General features: G+C 40.9%; 1 protein-coding gene across 1 annotated transcript; it reads left to right on the top strand.

Annotated features, from left to right (window-relative positions):
* The first annotated feature begins 11,736 nt into the window (after positions 1-11,736).
* Positions 11,737-14,173, top strand: p2ry12 (purinergic receptor P2Y12). The gene is given in 4 exon segments (XM_020615626.1): positions 11,737-11,850; positions 12,127-12,387; positions 12,606-13,269; positions 13,272-14,173. Coding segments are annotated over 3 exon segments (1,089 nt in total). The 5' UTR covers positions 11,737-11,850; positions 12,127-12,135; the 3' UTR covers positions 13,445-14,173.
* The last annotated feature ends 3,247 nt before the right edge of the window (positions 14,174-17,420 follow it).

The raw sequence follows: 17,420 nt of genomic DNA, 5'->3' as shown, positions 1-17,420 counted from the left end.
AAGAACAGACCCAGGCGGCTGGCTTCGGTGCAAGAGGTGGATTTATTTACACTGGTGAAACAGGGGTGCAACACAATATACAATAAACAAGAGTGAATGACTGAAAGGAATATCACCGGGTGATGACCAGCATTAGTGAAGGGGTTATTGTCCGTGGAGTGATGAGGTTGGGCTGCAAGGGAAGGCGACACTCCTGAGCTGGTCAAGGTGGTGATCCGGTTGACTGAGGAGTAACAGAGAGTGGTATGAATGAGGAGACTGTGCATCGACCTGTGAAAGAGGTTGGTGGAGCTGAGGGAGCCAAGGTCCAGAGGAGAGGTCCAGGTGATACAACAGGAGACGCTAGGACTTAAGAACATATGTGGAAACGGGAGACAAAAGGTATAATACGTCATGAAACGAAGGCTAACAACATAGAAAGAACCAGCAAGGGAGTGAAGGTAAAGCCGGGTATAAATAGGGAGTGACAAAGGAGGCGCAGCTGAAGAGTGTCAGAAAATCAGGACAGGTGTGTTAATCAAGAGAGTCAGTGAGAAGGAGCAGACTAGAGCGAGAAAGAGAGAAGAGAGGAAGGTGCAGCCGGGCAAACCTGACAATATTACTGTTGAAGGAGTTGACTTGGCTGGAGACTATTATAACTGTTGCAGAGAAGGTCACTATTATCTAGGAGGTTATGGCTGTGGCTGCAATAGAAGTCTTCCAGACATACAGCACACAGTTTTAACTCTCCAGCTGTGAAAACGCTCCTTCACCCAGCTCTCCAATGTGTAAAACCCACAGGGAAGCATTTTAATTTTTGTCTGTGATTGTGCACCAATTTTACTGTCCTCTTGCAACTTAAGGACAGAGACAGAGAAGAGGAACACACACACACACATTGTGAAAATATGAATCTGTATGTAAATGATGTGGTTTTATTGTTTCCAAAGTTATATTTCAAGAAAAGATCAAACTTGCAACACACTGAGTTGTGAGTTAATATCCTTGAGAAATGGACAACAGATGGTCTTTTGTAAAGTGATGCTTGTCCCCTATCTGCGCTTCTTTGGCAGCTGTTTGCAGATGTACTTTTTCCCCCTAAACCTGATTAAAAGTCCTATATACGAGTATCCATTAAAACAAATCACAGTTTCCTTAAGGGCAACAACTGGGAGTGTTACCTCAGTAAATTACACCAATGATGATACACCTTTGATGACACACATCTAAAATAGACTGAAACTGTTCAGGATTTCTTTTGCGAGACCTCATAAAGAATGCTGTGACTTGTATTGTGGTGTATCTTTATTGCATTTATCTATCCATTCATCCATCTTCGTCCGCTTTATCCAAGACTGGGTCATGAGGGCAGCAGCCCGAGCAGAGCCTCCCAGACTTCCCTCTCCCCACACACCTCCTCTAGCTCCTCAGGAGGAACCCCAAGGCATTCCCAGGCCAGCCGGGAGACATAGTCTATCCAACATGTCCCGGGTCTGCCCCGAGGTCTTCTCCCGGAGGGACATGCCCAGAATACCTCCCCAGGGAGGCATCCTAAACAGGTGCCCCAGCCAACTCAACTGGTTCCGCTCAATGTGGAGGGCCAGCGGCTCTACTTTGAGCTCCTCCCGCTTGTATCCTCGATCTCATCCTTTCGTCATGATCCAAAGTTCACGGCAATAGGTGAGGGTAGGAACATAGATAGACCAGTAAAGTGATAGCTTTCACCTTATGACTCAGCTCCTTCTTCACCACAACGGACCAGTACAGAGAACGCATTACTGCGGATGCCGCACCAATCCGTCTGTCGAACCTGCCGCTTCATTTTTCCCTCACTCATGAACAAGACCCGAGGTACTTAAACTCTTCCACTTGAGGGAGCAACTCGCCCCCAACCTGGAGAGGGATAATCCACCTTTTTCCAATTGAGAACCATGGCTAAGGGTACGTTTACACGGAAACGCTCTTGACTGTAAACGCATAGTTTTGTTAAAACGATTGCTGTGTAGACGGGAAGTATTTGCGTTGACATGAAAACAGTGAAAACGAATAAAACGATGTCTGAGCATGCGCATTACCCTTGAAGACAATGGCGTCATTAGCCAATATCTACTTTCCTTGCTGAGGAGTTGGCAACACTGCGTGAACACTACGAAGTTACCAACATTATTTTGTTGGTCGCAGCAGTAGTAAAGGAGCAGTTGTACTAATGCTAATAAGTTCATTAGCATCTGTGTGTAGCATGAAAGCATATAGTTCGCCATTGTTTATGTCAATGTGACACTAGCAGTAGCTGACGCGGGCCGATGGCATCATCGTTTCATAAACATATGCGGATTATAACGTTGACACGAAAACGTTTTAGCTGGCGTTTTGAAACTCTCCATTTTGGGGCCCGTTTTAAAAAGTCTCCATTTTCGCTACCCGGCTAACCTGTTTCCGTCTAAACGGAAGGCCAAAATGCATACTAAAGTAGGCGTTTACAGTTAAGAGCGTTTCCGTGTAAACGTACCCTTAGAGGTGCTAATTCTTATCCCTGTTGCTTCACACTTGGCTGCAAACCCCTCTAGTGCACACTGTAGGTCTTGAACTGATGAAGCCAACAGAACCACATCGTCTGCAAAAAAGCAGAGGTGAGATTCTGCAGCAACCAAAACAGACATCTTTGTTAAATTAAGAAAATGAGAAAACAAACAAAAAAACTAACTTAAATAAAGCAATCTGTTTGGTGAAATTTCAGATTAATACTAGCACTACTTGTTTAAACCCACTACTGTGCATGAGAGTGGGATAAAAATTTATAAATAACTTGTCTATATATATTGTTAATGTCTGATAAAGAGATATCTACCTTTCCTACAGTGTCTTCCTTCTATTGGAGTATAAAAAGCAGCTTTAAACAGGACATGATTAACATACAACAGCTTCCAATACCTAACACATGTATTTTAATAGAGACTCATGAAAGAGGTCAGTGGTTAGCTCTCAAGTGTAGAGTATATGTTCCACTAAATCAGTTTTTGAGACCTTTGAAAAAACTAAATTTAAAGCCAGTCTATCACAGTGTGACAGGACCCAGGCAAGTATGAAGAAAAAGGTGATTGTCTTCCCTCAGCGTTGGAATGCAGGCTATTTGTTCTACGATTTGAACGAAAGTGCTTTCATATGTGTGCTAGGCAACAATCACACAAATTGAAGCAGTGAAAATGTTCTTTATTATGGCTCTTCAGTGTGAAGGGACAATTTATCTTTCATGCCATGTGACCTCTGTGGATGGTGAAGAGTTTATTTGTTCAGGTCTGGTTTTGGTTCATGTTCAGGGAATAATCACATTTATCTTCCACTGACTTATTTATGAGGATTCTAAATGCGGTTTTCCCATTTACTCCTTTTCTTTTGGGTGTTTAAGGAAAAACGTTTAGGCATAGCATGTACTATTTAAATGTGGTTTTATAAGAAGTTGCTAAAAGTAGCAGAGTGTGTATTTCATTTGTGTGTCATCTTTACCACGTCAAATGTAATTTGCTGCTAAACCATAGACTGTATAATGAAGATGGAAGACATCGCAGCTCCCAGAAGTAAAGTGACCACAAGTCGATCACCCCTTGGTGGCTGGTCATAAACATTTCCCCTTGCATATTAGCGGACGGGACATGAGCCAAAATCAAATAAAATTTTTACAAAGGTAATTTCCCTCATTTTAGGTAGATGTTATCATGCTGCTTTATGTACAAGTGGTTGTTTTTCTGTTAAGTTTGTTTTTATTAAGCTATTTGATTACATATATAGGAGTGTATTTCAAATGACTGAAAGCTTTGATTAATGGCTTGATACCACTGCCACATGGTCACTACTGCACAGAATCTGGCTGCAAAATGTGTCACAAAAGCAAGATGGCCGCCACCGTATTGACAATATTTTGGCTTCACTTTTGTATTATGGTGGCAGGAAGTGGTGACACATCACCCTATTTATAGAGTTTATGCTCTGAACCCAATTTATGATCAGAGCTGTCGAGGTGAACAGTCGAACATGAAGTTTAGCCACTTTACATCCATCCATCGTGGGCGGGGCGCTGGAGCCAATCCCAAATGACATAGGGCGAGAGGTGGGGTACACCCTGGACAGGTTGCCAGTCTATCACAGGGCTGACACTTAGAGACAGGCAACCACACACACTCACACTCATGCCAATGAACCTAATCCACAGAATCAAAGATTGCTCTTATTAGCCCACAGTTGGATTCAGGGACACACATGTTGAATTATATTTCCTGGAATAGAGATAATTGATTGTATAATTAAATTTTTTATTTATTCTGGATTCATCTGCCAACTTGTTAAAGTTTTAAATACTAGACCACCAACATGGTCTTTACAGTACCTCAACATTGTCTATAAGCTCTGCCCAAATTTAACAATAGATGCTTAGGAAACTTAGTGTGAAAAGTTGAAAAGGAAGAATTATGTCAACAGAGTGGGTAGACGAGGGAAACCAAGGAAGGGTGAGACATATTTTTTGGTCTGTGGTTTGAATGTCATACCTGAACTAGACTGCCACAGCCTGAACATGGAAACTGAGACCTCATGAGAGGTCTGCTGGGAGCTAAATAACACCAGTCTCAGACAGTGCTTCTCTGTTAGCTCAGAGAGTCTGTGTTATTTCTTTGGAGATGCTTGGCAATAAGGAAAATTCCTAGCAGAATGAGATAAATCACTGGCTTCCTCTTTGCTGTAGTCCAAGCCTATAGATGGGAAAACCTTTTCAAAATATTTAAATGGGTCTTTCCTTATACACACTTGCAGATGCTCATATGCTTGGCCATACAGTAGATGTAGATGGTGATGCTGGAACTTCACACCACCGTTAAAGAATCCACACCTCCGCCTTTCAACCACAAGTAAGACAGATTCATATTTGCACCTCTCACCCAGGTATGACCTGTGATGCTGTGACGGTGGTTCCACATTTCTCGGGTTGTTTCTTCTCAGGACTAAATTTTATAATCTGTCACTTTTACTGAGAGCTACTGGCCATTATAGTAAGTGAAAGGAAAGTAGGCATGTATCAGCAGTTTCATTTAAAGTTCTGGTAGTATTCTGGTAGTATTATAGTAGGGGGATCTCCAGTCTGAGTGGGTGCAGATGTAATCCACAGAAAGTAACCAGGTGGACTGCTGGATTGCTGAAGTGCTGTATGCTTAACCTTCCTCACTCCAGTTGCAAAAACATCAAGCTAGAAAAATCAAAGTGCTTCAAAATTATTGTGGCCCAAAAGGGGGAGACTTTGAAATTAGCCAACTCAGCCAACTAGGCTACATCAATAATGCAGTGCTGCTACTTTACGGCAGAGCTTGGTGGTTCAGTCTGACAGGTTTAGATTTTCCATGAAACTTTTTCCAGTTCATTGATGGAGGAGTAAAGGTAAGTGGGCCTTAAGGGTAAAGACGCTTCTGGCAGCCAGTCCCATTACCCTTTGTGCAACTTTTTATTCATCCTCTGGTAGCTGTGATACATTCAGCAGCACTTTAATTGTGCATCGCCAACATTAGCCGGGGTCAGAGTTTTAATTTTACTGAGACTTGCACATCCTTTATGAGATGGGGGGGTCATATTTCCTGTTTATATGTTTCCCTATATTGCTTTGAAATCTTATTGTTTTCAGTAAGAAGACAAAGCTCAAGATGGAGGGCTGTTGTAAAAGAGTCACACTTGCAAATTACATTCCTCTACTCAAACAATCCACAGTCATCATTTCTTCTGTGCTTCTGGAAATAAAGTTTTATTTACCACTCTGTTGTAAAGCCAGTGTGTAATTCAGATGCAATCTGGTGGAGCTGAGGCACGGTGGAGGAAAACACCAAACACTTTAATGAGGAGGATAACAGGAGCAGAAATCTAAGCTTCAGACAGCTCTGTATAAATGCCTTCTCCAGTTTAGATAGATAGATAGATAGATGTGTGTGCACACACATTCCCAGATAAACAAAATACAGGGGATAAGGCAAATAGGAATAAAGCATCCTTTAGGTTAACGTACAGGGGAGAGCTGAATCCATATGAAATATAAATGTCATGTTTTTCGTGCATGTTCTTGCTGGTTTTAAAATAAATCAGTAACAAACAAAGCTTTACAAGTATTTGTAAAAAGAAAACTAGAGCTGTGACTCTATCTAAAACACAGTAAAGATCAGACAGATTTTGTTGGCCAGCTTCATCTTAGCTTTCAGATGTTACTGAAACAATTTCAGCAGCAAAATGATGGAACCTTATACTCTGTGTTATCCTGACAGGCAGCCAATAGATGGCATCAGCAGCTCTAATCATCACACTGGATCTGTTTTGTAATGAAAAATAAGGGGCAGGTAAAATATGAAATATATATTTAAGGTTTAAAATATGACTGGACAATCCTGCCATGTCCAAGACACTACAACGGACAGAAATAAATGGAGTTAGAGCTATGATCAGCCTCACAAATCTAGTTTTACAGCAAGTGCTGTGGTTAAGTCATTTTACATGAGATCATTTAGACCGCCTGCTGCCTCACGTAAATGTCCTTACGGCACCTAGTAACCTCAGATACCATGATGACATCATAGTAAAAACAGAATCTGGTTACAACTCTGAGCTCACCAGTTACTACTGAAGTCATGTTTGCTACTTGGATAACAAAGTTGCTTTAAGCAGCTCCTACAAAGAAGCTTCCTATCACTTGACACATAATGATTTATATCCGCTGTTCAAAGAGAACAAGGAATTTGTTGGGAGAGATTTGTTTCAAATAACATGATGGGACCCTTGTATTCTCTTGTGCTTAGTTTCCTGTAAGCCTTGACATTTCTTTGTAGACTTTACTATGTGTACGTTTTTCACCATTTGCATCTAATTGCCTTCTGTTCTAACTTGTACATGACACTCAACTTTTTGCACGTGTCCTCCACCACTGTAGTTAACAGCTGACGCACTTTCTGCCCCATCCCTTAACCTATCTGCTGCCTTCTCTGTCTACACAGGTCTCTGCTGAGCATACAGAAACACCCTGTCAAAAATGCCCGGTATCCCAGCCTGGCCAGTCTCTCAAAGGGAGCCATTGTCTCTCTTTTTCTGAATCACAAGCGTCAGTTCTTTCTTAGGCAGCAAGTTGAGGGATTGTAAGACAAACATCATCACTCTGGACGAGAATTTAAAGGAAGAAATCATCCCCGTCAGGTGCCAGGGGTGCTCAGAGAGTGTCCCCACTTGGCTTCATTGCAGTTGCAGATGTTGCACTGAGCCTAATGGATCTTGCATTATAGCATTATGCTGTAATTATCAAACTGTAGTTTGTGTATTATCAAAATCAGTACTAATTGTCTTGACAGTACCTTGTTTTTTGGATGGTTGTTGCAATAATGTATTACCTATAGTTAATGACAGCAATTTTCACTTTAAATTTAGCTCAGTATCAATTAAAATGTTAAGGAAAAAGAAATGAGGTATTACTCATCCTAGTTGGGCCACAAAAATTCCACTAAAAAGTCAACAGGCTGAGGTGGATGTGAGATTTAAAAATGATGACCCAAAGGAATATTAACTTTGAGCCCTTGTAGGTAAGTTGCTGCATTGTCATCATAACTGTTAGGCATGGTTGGGGATGTACATGCATGTGCAGGTAATGACATATCTTTACAACGCTGTTAATGCCATTCATGGACAGCACTCTATTGTAGGCTACACCTCCTGAAACTTCACTGAGTGTGGATGCAAACTGTTATGGAAAAACAAACATATTACAGTTTTGACACAGTTACAAAAAATGCATATGTTAGTGCAGCTGTCATCATTTTTTTCTCAGCTGCAAGGTGAAAAAAATGGTCAAATACTCTCGTGTGAATGCAACACAATGCATGCGTGAAAGGATCCGTTGTGTAAGCCAGGTAGTATTTAATAGGTCATTTACTGATGCATATACCAGAAAATACCGGCAACGACTTATAACAATACCCAAACAAAAGAAGTTGCTAGGAAAAAGTCTATGTGAGTAACAAACTGGAGCTCAGGATGGAATCATCGACATCATTCGGCAGTAGAAACAGGAGCCAGCTGGACCCACTGGTTTACGTGCGTGTGTAGTTTTGATGCAGTCTGCACACAGGTCTCATGAGGAATGAAGAGATGTGTTTAAGTCTGCAGTTATTGCAGTAGTTCACAAATCTCCTAAAGAAATAACTTTTGCAGCTACAGTAGAAGAGGTAGACCAAGTCAGTATTTTTAAACATAAAAGTGTAATGACCCACCCAAATAGTATATGACTGTAAAGCTAGAACCCTGTAGCACATAGTATTTGTAAGCATATCCCCTTCACCTCCACATGAGCTGCTATAGATTTGTTAGTGCTGACAACCATATGAGTGGCAGACCCACTGCAAGTGAACAGCAGGCCTCCAGCAGCAGTAGCTAAAGAAACCACTGTCAAAACAGTGTGGCCCACATGTTTCAACTACGTGAGGAGTAGCTCTTTTAAAAACCACCAGTCTATGTGATAAGAGGTTCCTTACTTATACATTTCTGCTTTTCATGATGACAAGAAGATAAACAGCAGACTGCTTACAGGGTCCCAGTCCAGCCTCATCACAGTCGGCTCTTCAGACCACAGCCGTTCAGCTCTTTGTCTGTTATTAGCCTGATGCATGGGCTCAACCCTCAGGGTTTCTTTCTGTCAGCTTTTCTCTGACTTCACACTCGCTGAGGTAATAAAAGTTCTTCCAGGCTAGATAAAGACAGGCTATTTTTGCTAGGTGCAGATTTACTAAAGGCTGTGTTTTTCTCTCTACATTGTCCAGCTTCATTATGACCACATGGGAGAAAAAAGGTGTTTATCCTGGCAAGACCGTAGCTGTGCAACAGTTGGCCTGTGGACTGGGCTCTGGAAGAAAGCGACAACTGGTGATTTAAAGGTCAAGGGGTGACATGGGAGACGAGGAAAGTGAGGCGCCTACAGAGAGGAGAAGCACAGTAAGTGTGTTTGGGGGCATTTAGGGGGTATTTAGGAGGCTCAGGGGGGTTTAAAGTCTTGTGTTACATACTTCTTATTTCCTATCCTCATTTCCTTCTTCTTGTCTGTCTGCTGAGGATGACTGTGTGTGACCTGTGTGTAACCTTGGTCTGCATACGTGTCTGCAGCTGTGCATTCACACACTTCATTTGATTATGCCATTGAGTCAATGATTCATGTAAATTTGTTACATCAGTACAAGAGGTAGAATGACTCTGCTTCTGGAGCAGATTTTAATGTTTGATTACTAAAATAAAAGCAGGATAGATCATTAAAAAAAAACTAATTTATTGTTCAGCCAACTTGTGCCAGATCTGAGGTTAAACCACAGACATTTGACAAGGAATCAAAGTAAAAGAAAGGAAACAAAGTAGAAAACTAGGAAACCAGAAATATTCACAGATAGAGTGGTATCAGTCTGAAAAGCAACAAGTGACACTACTGAGTCCTGTCCAGGAGATGGCATGATGGCAGCATGGATCTGACCCAGATGTGCAGAGACCACAGCTGTGGGAAACATGACCGCATGGACATACTGAGGGCATACAGTATATATATATGACATACATATACTGTATATGAGCAATACATGGGACAACAACCACAGGAGCAGCTGAATGTACACACACTAACATTTAGATAAGCATGTATTGAGGAACTGAATGTTGCTGACTATGCCAGTCTTGCCCCAGACACAGGATGTTGCATCTGTGCCATGCTAACTGCTGGCACTGAAGAGACTGAAGGGCAGAAGGCCGTCAGGGTCATGTGATGCAGAGAGCAGGGTTGTTTCAGAGAATCTCACAGCTGGGAATTAACCAGCACATTTGCCGAAATGCTGATTAATTTGCGTTGCCCTTACAAATAGCCTAAATAAGAAAAATGAAATGAAATAAATGTGTTCATAAATTGGTCCTCAATTCCTAAAATAATAATGATTAAAAAAAGAAGCTTCTGTGAAACCTACACATGGAAATGTGGACTAAAATACTACATGATACCTGATAATACATGATCATAAATACTTCTAGTAAGATATTCTATCAGTGACCACAGTACAGTAGTGTTTAATGGCTGTGTAAGCTCTGAAAAACAGCACAGCTTTTAGCGCCTTAATTACAATCAGTTAATAAGTGGTTGCATTTTAAAACAACACAAATTGTAACATTTACATGTATGTGATGGAATTTCCAAAGAATCTTTTTGATCAAATAAAGCAGAATGATCAATAAATGTTCCAACAAATAAATCTAAGTAATTATTTTAAATTTAAATTTGGGGTAAACACATTAAACTGTAAATGAATTTGTTTTTTATAAGGCTCCAAACTCTTCCTTTGTGTTGTTGTTTACCTGTGTGTCTTCATGTTCTCACAGTTCCTTCTGCTTTAAGATGTTGGGTCACACTAAATAAGAATGTGTACTTTTATTCCTGTGACACAAACCTCAAACCGTATTCACTGATGTTACGATTCCTCCTTTTTGTTTCACTTTAAAAGCCACAGTAATTGTTGACATTACTTTTTACAATAACAGAAAAACTGAGAAGTGTTTTACATCTTAACTATTGTAAAACGAACGTGTTTTAAAAATTTTTCAACTGTAGGACAATGATATTTGCTGTCATCCTGTTTTATTTGAACAACTTTGGACTGAACTCTGTCTGATATACATTATATCAGTTTAGGGAATTTCCTCCACGGTCTATCTCCAAGAGAGGGAGGTCAGAAACCATATAAATGAAAACAAATGTCTGTTTCACCACCTGGACGGTAGCTCAGAAACCCCATGGTATGTTGTTTTAGCCAAAATGACCCGGGAAGGCGGCCAGCTCAATAGCTGGGGCTATGAACACTGGGAAGGTTGTGTATCAGTGATGCACTGCCCAGAAAGTGTTTCCATCATGAATCAGACGGTATTACTGCCACATGGGTCCATGCTGTTTATTTTAAAGAAACAACAGTAAAACTTATCAAAAGTCTCACAACGCTGGCTTTTCTGCACTATTTGTGTTCTAATTGCTTATATCTGTGTTCTTGTTCTGAAGAATGTGTTCTTGTTTTTTGTGCAGTGCATGTTAGGATGACAAATAACTTCCACCCTGAACATCACCGACCGGTCGTTTTCTTGTTCTTGAATATTTACAGTCAGTCCACACTTTACATTTAAGCCAAACTACAAGTCAGTATGAGTTCAAGTACCTTCATCAAATTTAGTAATTGTGATGTTTTTTTCCCATTAATAAGAAATATTAACAGATAATTTGACATTTTTATTAATGTAGAACATTGACAGAGTTACATAAGAAGTGGAAGTGTCACAATAATGGTGACTCGAGGTGTAAGAAGTGAAAAAGAAGAAGCACATTAGCTTGTTAGAACAAGGAAGCATCACAAACAGTATATATAGTAACGTAACACTTTAACCCAAAAAACCTGAAAGTTCATGTGTGCAACAGCACCTCAGGAGGTATAATGACCATCAAATGTCCTTTACCATGCGTCTTTCCTGCATATAGCATGTCGTTTGCTTCTGTTCAACTTATTGTTCACCTACCGCAAATTAATTGCTCCAATTAATAAACTGAAGTGAAATTCCTGAGACTATTAAAATATATTTTGAGATGTGATTTGCAAACTTGCCACATGACAGGAAAAGGAAAGGAGAAGGCAAAGAGAAAGTCTTCCTGCTCCTGTTTATGCATCACAGATTACACACACAAACACAGACAGATGGTTGGTGTCAGGTCACATTTCTTACAGAACAGAGAAGCAAAAAGAGCCAGAAGGAGCTGACACTTTGACGGACTCCGCTGACACATAGCAGCAAAATTAACAGGTTGGTAACTAAAAGATGTTGAAACTGACTTTGGTTTTAGTCTTACCGCACATTTTGTTAAATATATAAAGGCATGAAAACCAGATGTAATATAGTGATAAATACTGCATTTAGTAATTTTGAATTTTTATATTATAAAAGTGCTCATGTTATTTTATCCACATTTTATGCATGTAATTGTAAAAACGTCATGAAAATGGTTCAAGTGTTGTTTTTTGTTTACTTTTTGCGCAGTTTTTAGAGCACACTGAGAACAACTTTATCTGGAATTTTTAGACAACACTCATGGAGCAAAACAGCACTTCCCCCCTGTTCCCTGGCAACCACAGCCACGGCAACAGCACCTGTTCCCGAGACAACGTTTTGAAGACGGTGGTTTTTCCTGCCCTCTACTCCGTCCTCTTCCTGCTGGGGCTGTCTCTCAATGCCATGGCGGTGTGGGTGTTCTTTCGCATCCCCTCACAGTCTCACTTCATTATATACCTGAAGAATATTGTGATTGCGGATATCATCACGACCTTCACATTCCCATTCAAGGTTTGGTTTAACTGATGCTTTTTACAGGACTTGTGGGATGCTTTAGAAAGGGTTTATAATGGTATTATTTATGTTAGTGAACCACTCCTAATACATTAGTTATACATCAGTCATACAAAAGTCTTGGTCGCCAAGTTGTGATGAGTCTTTCATATTCACGTCATTAATAAAGGCTCACTGGTATAAGTGTTAAACAGTAAAATACTGTGTTTCTGCAGGTGCTATCGGACTCCAACCTGGCCTCCACTGGGCTGCGTATATTTGTGTGTCGATTTTCCTCGGTGATGTTCTACCTCACCATGTATATCAGTATCCTCTTCTTCGGCCTCATCAGCATCGATCGCTGCAGGAAGACCCTCAGACCCTTTAAGGGGACTAATGCAGCCAGGCTGGCCCATCGGAAGCTCCTTTCAGGGGCCATCTGGATCATTCTGTTTGCTCTGTGTCTGCCCAATGTGATCCTGACCTGTAACACTCCAAAGTCTAAATACTTCAAGTGCAGTGATCTGAAGACGAAGGCTGGGCTGTACTGGCATGAGGTGGTAAATCATGTCTGTCAAGTCATTTTCTGGGCCATCCTGGTGACTGTAGTAGTGTGTTACACTTTAATCACCAAAGAACTGTACAAATCCTACTCCCGCATTAAGTCTCACAACACTCCAGGGACTATATGTCAAGCACCAAGCAAGGCAACAACTCAGAAGCCCCACCAGAGCAAAAGAAAAATGAATGCAAATGTATTCCTGGTTCTGGGGGTGTTCTTCGTGTGCTTTGTGCCGTTTCATTTTGCCCGTGTGCCGTACACCATGAGCCAGACCCGAGGGGTTCTCTTTGACTGTAAACTCAGGCTCTTCTTCTTTCAGCTGAAGGAGAGTACACTCTTTTTTTTAACTCCCTTCTGGACCCTCTCATCTACTTTTTCCTCTGTAAGTCCTTCAGGACCACTCTGTTCAAGACTCTGCAGCTGTCTCCAGGTACCTGTAGCTGGCTAACAGGGAGAGGGTCAGACTCGGACATAGAGACGCCCCCTGTGAGAAACTCCTCTGCCTCTACATAAAAACACTGAACACAGCAAAGACCTGTGGTGGCTGAGTGTGCACGCTCTGTGACCAGATTAGCTTGAGTTGATTATAATGTGCCCTGCTGGACCTGGATCAAATCCTAACTAAATATTAGTAAGTGACAGACACAGTGATGTATTTTCATTTGCAGTACTCAGCGTGGTGACCGGGATTGCAGTTTGTCCTAGAGGTGAGAATGAAACGTCACGGCACATATCTGTGTTCATGATAGTCACAAAATGATCCTAATACCATGTCTTTAAAAACTGCAGGTTTAACATTGTAACTAACAGCAATCAGTTTCTTTTTTGTTGTGTGGGAAAACACTGAATTTCCAGTAAAAGATGTTCAAACATATAAAAACAAAAAATACAAATATCTGCTGATTGTTTTCCTTTCTGTTCCCTTTTCTAATCAATAACACGTTTCTCTTCATATTCTTGAAAAGAAGAACTGTGAAGTATTTTTTTTCAATAAGCATCCATTTCATTTCAAGGACACACATGATAAAAAAAAATTGTCTACCTACATAAAACTAAGTCGTTATAAATTGTCACAGCCATAAGCATTAAACCATTTACAACATCATTTTCCAGACCTAACCAATCCTGAACCCTACTCTCACCCAAGCAAAAACAGATGTGTGGCCTGACACACAGCATCTGCATTGTATTTGCTCAGGTGAAGTAGTGGCTGGTCCAACTGGCTTGTAATGGCAGTCACCTCTGAGAGCGAGGTCCACTCAGCTGTCCAACCACTGACACTGTTTTAATAAGACTGTCTAACAAAAGAAGAATATACTACTAACAGCACCAGTATGACTCTTTGAGCTGAAAATACAGCATCTGACTCATTTCATTTACAGGATGAATGTGTTAGGTATTTTTAGTCAGATAGAAATTGGATAGATACTTTATGTATTAGAAATGTTTAGTGGAGATAGGATGTCTAGTTAGACTGTTAAATGCTTAGTCATGCTTATGAGTTTCTACAGGGTACATCTGGTCAAGGATAACTAGAGAGAAGAGTTGATGACTGTCAGCAGACAGGGTGTTTAATATTATTATTATGATGTGTATAACTGTAGCCTTAGCCATAATATGTTCTTATGTTTAAGTCACGACATGTTACTAGAGGTCATGTGAGAATGTTTTTAGTTATACACCACTTAATCAACAGACACACACACACATTGATTTGCTTCCTGTTTTGACTACTGCTATGACCAGCTGCAAAGCTGGTAACAGAGACGTCCCGGTTGACGTTTCTGTGTAGTATGGGGCTAGCCCAACCAAGGGGATATAATATATAGGCCTGGTGGGCTCAGGGTCTTTCATCTTTCATCTGCCTGCGTGCAGGTTGGAGGTGCAAGATACCTGAGCGTGTAATGTTAATTTTACCTGTGATCCTTTGAATAAATCATCACTGTTTTGAAGTTACTTGGACTGTCTCGTCTCTCAGAGTTAGCAATGGTAAGAAGAACCAGTCCTTCAATGTCTTGCTGGGAATGTATTTAGAGAAAACAACTTTGCAAACTCAAATCTTTGGTATTAATTGTCGCACCTCCAGCACATTTGGAACCTGGAGAATTACCTTGTTGTTGAAAGAGAGACATTGCTTCACTCTAGCCTGAAAGCACACAGCTGACCGCAGCGTGTGTTGTTTGAATCCCCTTTTCCCTCCACAGCAGCTCACTGTTCACAGATTTGCATCTCACTGGTTGAAGAGGATGAAAGAGGTTGCGAACGATCTTGCAAAGGTGTTCATCTCCCAGGCTGCACAGTGTGGCATAAAGGGGATAACCATTCTTGGTGAGTGGCTTATTGTTTTTCACTATGTTCTGAAAACGTTGGTTCTTCAGATTAGAACGAGTCCCTGAGGGAATCAAACAAATGTTACTTGGTTAGAAGAAGAAGCATACTCAGTCTATATGCTTTCCTCAAGAGCATTTCAGCATGCCTTTGGTTATGTTCTGTGTGTTTGTGGCAGAGAAGAAGAACCAAGTGTGCTCACTACACTTTTGCGCAATGTAATAACCTTAAACACAGGCTTTGCTCTGTCTGTGGAGGGGAAGAGTTGTCTTTACTGTCACAGTGAACAGTGGAGATGATGTGAGGATATACAAAAAAATCATAATTTAGTTTTTTTTGTACTAAAATAAAATGTTATTGCTCAGAAGTGTTAAATTAGTGCTCCTTGATTCATTTAGATCATGGTGTAGCCCATTCTATTTATATTCACTGATATACTAATTTAAATTTAACTGCACAAATGTCACTGAATATATAACATTTCAAGGGCATTTACACTTTACAGTAAATACACTGATGGAATGTAAATCCAAGTGAAAAACTTCACAATAATACCTATTAAACCCAAATGAATTACAAAGTAAATGAGAACATGCAGCGTTAAAGAAACTGTGTGCAGCAAGGACAGCACCTCAGAATCCCAAAGATGTCCTTAAACTCTGGTGCTGTAGATGTGGTGATACTGCTGTGTTTGTGTGTGATAATTCAGTGTGGTGAAACCAAATCCAACAGTTGCATAACTTTATTTATTCAGTGTGAAAAGTGGAAGTGTCAGGTTCAGCATCCAGGATGCATTCAAATGCTCTGGCTGAGCATTCAACCAAATTATAAACGCATGTATTTTAAATGAGAGACAAATGCAAATCAGGTCCAGCTGTGCAAGATGGAAAAATCTATGGCTGCAGTAGTTCTGAGTTTCAGGCGAGTACAAGGAAGGGGCCAGGTCTGGCAAAACTCTGCCCCCTGGACCTCACCCAGTCATCTCCTCTGAAAGCCTTCAGATTTGGAAGACTCCACCCTAAAACATGCTATTTTGTCACATCACTATTTGCTGCTCCAGTACATAAAATAATGTGACTGTAACCATGAAGCAATTGAAAAAGATCTGCTCATTTCCCTTACAAATTTGTGGAAAAGTAGTTAGGAAATCTGACTTATGTGTATGCCTCTGGTCTACAAGCCCTATAGAGCTCACTGCTGATTTTCTATCCCTCCAGTTGATCACAGAAAAAAAACTGCTTCAGGCTTAGAAAAAAACTGTTATTCTTTGATTCATGTATAGTTTTTTTATTTCAGATTTGATGATGCTGTCCAACAAAACATCACACCTCTTCTCTGAATGTGCTCCTTTCAACCCTGACCTCATCAATGTGGCTGTCAGCTGCCTCTTCTTCTTCTTGTTCCCTTTTGCGTTACTGCTCAACGGGGTGGCGGCATGGGTCTCACTGCACGTCCGCTCCACCTCCACCTTCATCGTATATGTTAAAAACCTGGTGGCTGCCGACCTGCTGGAGACTGTGACTCTCCCAGTGCTGGCAGCTAGCATGTTACCTGGAGCAGCTGATACGTTACAATCATTTGCCTGCCGTTACTCTAATGTAATATTCTACAGCTGTTTTTACACAAGCATTACATTAATGGGTCTTATCAGCCTGGACCGATTCTTCAAAATTGTTAGACCATGTGGAAAGGTGCTGGGACAGAATGTAATGTTCAGTACTGTCATGTCCACCTTGGTTTGGGTGCTGTTATTTGGCGGCACAGCTATCCCAACCATGATTCTAACTGACCAGGATCCTGTTAACACAACAGGAGATTTCTGCATGTCACGCAAAGGTTCAGCCGGTCTCACTCTTCATGCAAGTGTGGTTCTTTTTATGGAGCTTCTTTTCTGGCTTGTCAGTGTACTGATTGTGTTTTGCTACATTGGCATCACCCTGACGGTCCTGCAGTCCTTCCGAAACTCTGGGAGCAACAACAATCACGGAAAGAAGAAAACCAAACTACGGGTCTTTTTGATCCTCCTGGTGTTTTCTGTGTGTTTTGTGCCTTTTCACATGATGCGCATTCCTTTCACAATATATGAAGTCTTTGACGTTGATGTTTGCACTCAAACGTGGCTGGCGCTAGTCTATAAATTACTCCTGTGGGTCTCTACCAC

Source organism: Monopterus albus, unplaced genomic scaffold (genome assembly GCF_001952655.1).
Source record: "Monopterus albus unplaced genomic scaffold, M_albus_1.0 scaffold167.1, whole genome shotgun sequence".
NCBI lineage: Eukaryota > Metazoa > Chordata > Actinopteri > Synbranchiformes > Synbranchidae > Monopterus > Monopterus albus.
Note: the sequence above shows the minus strand (reverse complement) of the source record. Positions and strands in the feature narration are given on the sequence as shown.